Genomic DNA, 5,794 nt, shown 5'->3' on the forward strand with positions numbered 1-5,794 from the left:
CCCCCTGCAGCACAGTGCCCCCCCCCATCCAGTTCTTACCTGCAGACCCTGAGTTTCTTCTTTGGTTTCCATTTGTTGCGTTAACAAACCAGCAGCATTTGCTGTCTGCAGAGACAGAGAGAAGACAGACTTGAGCTCTACGCTAGGTGCAGTGGGTTAGAGCAGAGAGGGCTGGGAGCCGGGACACCTGGTTTTATCCCTGGCTCTGGGAGGGGAGTGGGGTCTAGTGGTTAGAGGGGGAGGGGGCTGGGAATCAGGACACCAGGGTTCAATCCCCAGTTCTTCCTCTAATTTGCTACACATATTTCTGCAACTCAGGACATGTACGTTGCATTGTGGTATACCAATTTAATGCCACAGATTCAGAACATAAACCTATCGGAAAGGCTGGCAAAAAGTAGCAAATAAGTTTTTAAAAAAAGTTTTCCTTCAATAGACAGTGGGAAAATATTCCTAGTCACATTTTGTTCCCCTTGTATAGCTCACCAGTCTTTGCCCCGCTAAGAACATTGAGTTTATTCCAGAAAAAAGACATTCATATTGTGAAAACAGGTGATTTGGGTTAAAAAAATCAATCTGAACTATTTGTGGTGCAAAAGAAATGGCCGTTTCCCCTTCCACAAACCTGTCTGCGATTCCAGATCCTGGGCGCAGGTCCAGGGACTGGAATAACGTGTGTGTGTGTGTGTGTGTGTGTGTGTGTGTGTGTGTGTGTGTGTGTTTTTAATCCTAAAGAAAGTCAGTGCTGGGTAACGCCCCGAGCTGGAAGTCCAGATGCCCGGGTTCTGTTCCCGACTCTATAGCCAAGAGCCCATGGGACCTTGAGCCAGTTGCTCTGTGCCTCGGTTTCCCCATGCCTGGAAAAAGGGGCTGATAATCCTGCCTGGCACAACGGGGCCCTGGTCTCAGCTGGGGCAGGGTCTGTCTCTCGCTGTATCTGGGCAGCACCTGGCACGACGGGGCCCTGATCCCAGCTGGGACGTCTCGCTACAACCATCATACAAAAAAAAGAAAAAGTCTGAGAAGCGTTTACCTGGCCCTGGAAGCAGCAGGAGTTTTTAGCAGTGATAACGAGGATGAGAATCACGCAGGTGACTTGAAGCTTCATTGTGATGTTTCTCTGCCTTGTATTTTTTCTAGTCTCCCCTTCCCTGCTCCCCTGGTGTGTCTCCGAAGGGCTGAGCTGGTCGCTGACTTCGGCCCCCGAACCAGAGCTGTGTTTATAGCCCAGCCATCCCCACCCCGGTCCCGAAACAGCCAATCCCCTGCGTGCCAAGAAAGGACAGGTGAGGAGAGGGAAACCGTAAACAGCCCGTCAATAAGGTTATCGCAGCTGGGCTAAAAATTCCAACGAACCATTGGCCGGTTCCCCAGCCGGTGTCATGGGCCATGACACCACTGGAGTCCATGGGGCCAGATCCCAGCTGGTGTCGATCAGCCGTGCGACGTTAATTCTCGCAGGCCTTTGACTTTAATCCCTCCTGGCATTTGTCCCAATGAGATTTCCAAACATTTACAGTAAGTTTCACGGTCGGGGTGTCTGTCCCCACAACACCGCAGAGATCGGAGCGAGGCTGGGACAGGAATGAGCTCAGCTTTTCTTGTAAATCTCTCAAGTTTAGCAACTTTTCTCCCGGCCACAAGATGATCCAAATGATGGATTGAGCCGGCCCGCTAATTGGGTCCCAGCATTTCAAAGGGGAAAAATGAACTCTTTATTCTATTTTCCATCACAGCACTCATTACGAATGGGCACCAATCGATCAATCCTAATCACCCATCATCCCAGAATTTGAACATAACCGGGATGAGCTAGGCACACACCCCTGGGGCCCGTCTAACCTGGTTTCTCTCTCTTCCCAAACTCACCTTGATCGATTTCACCCTGGTAATTCTAAATGGGGATTCGTATTATCTAGATAAGCAGCCACGCCTTATTGTTTTCAATGCTGCTAAGACGTCGGCCTGAGTGGCTATCACGTGGCAAGGAGTTCCGCAGGTTAATGGCACGTTGGATGGAAAAAGCATCGGGTTAGACCCATTTTAAACGGGCAAGATTGGGGCTACAGTTCTTCAAAGTGGGGTATTTTGATTCCAGGCAAGTGCTAAATGGGGAATCTTCACTCAGTCTCAATTATCAAACTAGTGATTTCACTAGTGATTTCCACAGGAGAGTTTCTCGGACATGCTGCCACGTCCCACTGATATTCAGAGGCACACCCGCCCCCTGCAAAACCCAGCCCTAAAAAAGGGTGAGACCGTGTATAGCAGGGCGAAAGGATTTCATCTGGGGGAGGTGGGTGTCATGTTGTACGTAACTTGAGTCACTCTGCTCTGTCTTACGCTCTGACTTTGGAAACACTTATGGGCCAGCTCCCAACTGGCGTCAATCATCCGCAGCTCCCGGGGCCCAGCCTGATTCCCAGCTGGTGTGAATCAGCCATAGTTCTGCGGAGCTGCACAGAATCGTTCAGACCAGCGGCTCTCAGCTTTTCCAGACGATTGTCCCCCTTTCAGGAGTCGGCTTTGTCTTGCCTACCCCCAAGTTTCCCCTCATAAGAACATAAGAACATAAGAACGGCCGTACTGGGTCAGACCAAAGGTCCATCTAGCCCAGTATCCTGTCTACCGACAGTGGCCAATGCCAGGTGCCCCAGAGGGAGTGAACCAACAGGCAATGATCAAGTGATCTCACTCCTGCCATCCATCTCCACCCTCTGACAGACAAAGGCTAGGGACACCATTCCTTACCCGTCCTGGCTAATAGCCATTAATGGACTTAACCACCATGAATTTATCCAGTTCTCTTTTAAACGCTGTTAAACACTTTACAACCTCCTCAGGCAAGGAGTTCCACAAGTTGACTGTGTGCTGCGTGAAGAAGAGCTTCCTTGTATTTGTTTTAAACCTGCTGCCTATTAATTTCATTTGGTGACCCCTTGTTCTTGTATTATGGGAATAAGTAAATAACTTTTCCTTATTCACTTTCTCCACATCACTCATGATTTTATATACCTCTATCATATCCCCCCTTAGTCTCCTCTTTTCCAAGCTGAAGAGTCCTAGCCTCTTTAATCTCTCCTCATATGGGACCCGTTCCAAACCCCTAATCATTTTAGTTGCCCTTTTCTGAACCTTTTCTAGTGCCAGTATATCTTTTTTTAGATGAGGAGACCACATCTGTACGCAGTATTCGAGATGTGGGCGTACCATCGATTTATATAAGGGCAATAATATATTCTCAGTCTTATTCTCTATCCCCTTTTTAATGATCCTTAACATCCTGTTTGCTTTTTTGACCGCCTCTGCACACTGCACGGACATCTTCAGAGAACTATCCACAATGACTCCAAGATCTTTTTCCTGACTTGTTGTAGCTAAATTAGCCCCCATCATATTGTATGTATAGTTGGGGTTATTTTTTCCAATGTGCATTACTTTACATTTATCCACATTAAATTTCATTTGCCATTTTGTTGCCCAATCACTTAGTTTTGTGAGATCTTTTTGAAGTTCATCACAGTCTGCTTTGGTCTTAACTATCTTGAGCAGTTTAGTATCATCTGCAAACTTTGCCACCTCACTGTTTACCCCTTTCTCCAGATCATTTATAAATAAGTTGAATAGGATTGGTCCCTTGGGGAACACCACTAGTTACCCCTCTCCATTCTGAGAATTTACCATTAATTCCTACCCTTTGTTCCTGGTCTTTTAACCAGTTCTCAATCCATGAAAGGACCTTCCCTTTTATCCCATGACAACTTAGTTTACGTAAGAGCCTTTGGTGAGGGACCTTGTCAAAGGCTTTCTGGAAATCTAAGTACACTATGTCCACTGGATCCCCCTTGTCCACATGTTTGTTGACCCCTTCAAAGAACTCTAATAGATTAGTAAGACACGATTTCCCTTTACAGAAATCATGTTGACTATTGCTCAACAGTTTATGTTTTTCTATGTGTCTGACAATTTTATTCTTAACTATTGTTTCGACTAATTTGCCCGGTACCGACGTTAGACTTACCGGTCTGTAATTGCCGGGATCACCTCTAGAGCCCTTTTTAAATATTGACGTTACATTAGCTAACTTCCAGTCATTGGGTACAGAAGCCGATTTAAAAGACAGGTTACAAACCTTAGTTAATAGTTCCGCAACTTCACATTTGAGTTCTTTCAGAACTCTTGGGTGAATGCCATCTGGTCCCGGTGACTTGTTACTGTTAAGTTTATCAATTAATTCCAAAACCTCCTCTAGTGACACTTCAATCTGTGACAGTTCCTCAGATTTGTCACCTACAAAAGCCGGCTCAGGTTTGGGAATCTCCCTAACATCCTCAGCCGTGAAGACTGAAGCAAAGAATCCATTTAGTTTCTCTGCAATGACTTTATCGTCTTTAAGCGCTCCTTTTGTATCTCGATCATCCAGGGGCCCCACTGGTTGTTTAGCAGGCTTCCTGCTTCTGATATACTTAAAAAACATTTTTTTATTACCTTTGGAGTTTTGGGCTAGCCGTTCTTCAAACTCCTCTTTGGCTTTTCTTATTACATTCTTGCACTTAATTTGGCAGCGTTTATGCTCCCTCATTTAAAAACGACTTGCTTATAAAATCAGACATATGAATACAAAAGGGTCACAGCGCATTAGTACTGAGAAATTGCTGACGTTCTCATTTTTACCATATAATTATAAAATAAATCAATTGGGATATGAATATTATACTTACATTTCAGTGTACAGTATATAGAGCAGTATAAACAAGTCATTGCCTGTATGACATTTTAGTTTGTACTGACTTTGCTAGTGCTTTTTCTGTAGCCTGTTGTAAAACCAGGCAAATATCTGGATGAGTTGATGTACCCCCTGGAATATCTCTGCGTACCCCCAGGGTACATGTACCCCTGGCTGAGAACCACTCGCTCAGATTATTAGCGTGGACGTGTTTGCAGGATTGGGGCCAAAGTGCAAAGCAAATGTGTTGATTGTTCTTTGGTAAACGCGTGTGTCACCGCGACTGCTAAGAGCAACTCTTGCCTTTCTGTCCGGTTCTTGTGAACAAACAATTTCCAGTGGGGGGACTTTCCTTTCGATGACCTCAGTTCCGCGAAGCCTGAAGATTTATTGATTAAACGAGACGTTTCTGCAAAAGCCCGATTTAAAAAAAGAAAAAAGAAATGTTGTCCTCTAAACTCGGAGGATTTTAATTGTATTTTTAGTAATCACTTTTAAAAAGAAAATTCACTGAGTTAACAAAGTTACAGCCACAGCTTCCTTAAACAAAAGGCACCGAGGATATTAGCAATATCAGACACAACATTCAAACGTTGATTGATTCAGTTATTTCAATCATTCGCTTCTAGTAATTGCCAAAACAATTAATGGATCAATCAAACGAAAGAGAAATTTTGCTACCTGTATAAAATGACTTCTTGTTTCAAAAAACAATAACATTATTTAACTAGTTTATTTACATGTAAATGTAAATGTATTAAATTATTTTGTTTGTTTCTTGTAATTCAATTAATAAGCATACTGTACCTTTTGCCTGTGACTTTTTAAAATGCAATGTAGCAAAGTGTTTTCAGTTATTTGATTCCAGGGCTCTTATGCCTAAAGTAATCACATTCGATGAAGAGGTTTATTTATTTTATTGTCTTTGGGAACGGAAGTTTTCATTTAATTTCTTAGTCTTTCGGTTGTTTGTTTCATTAATTAGTTAAACATGATTATTTTCATTGGCCTGAGAAAAGGAAATGCTTTGAATATTTTTGAAAAAAATGATGTGAAATGTAATGTCTC

General features: G+C 43.7%; 1 protein-coding gene across 1 annotated transcript in view; it reads right to left on the reverse strand.

Annotated features, from left to right (window-relative positions):
- HAMP (hepcidin antimicrobial peptide) overlaps positions 1–1,189 on the reverse strand; it is a 1,784-nt gene extending 595 nt beyond the window's left edge. Inside the window, exons 1-2 of the mRNA XM_026660933.2 lie at positions 1,034–1,189; positions 40–105 (exon numbers count right to left, since the gene is read on the reverse strand). Coding sequence (XP_026516718.1) covers positions 40–105; positions 1,034–1,108 — 141 coding nt within the window. The 5' untranslated portion in view covers positions 1,109–1,189. The remainder of the gene's footprint in view (positions 1–39; positions 106–1,033) is intronic.
- Positions 1,190–5,794: the final 4,605 nt, after the last annotated feature.

Source organism: Terrapene carolina, unplaced genomic scaffold, assembly GCF_002925995.2.
Source record: "Terrapene carolina triunguis isolate 2854851 unplaced genomic scaffold, T_m_triunguis-2.0 Scaffold865, whole genome shotgun sequence".
In the NCBI taxonomy this organism is placed as follows: domain Eukaryota; kingdom Metazoa; phylum Chordata; order Testudines; family Emydidae; genus Terrapene; species Terrapene triunguis.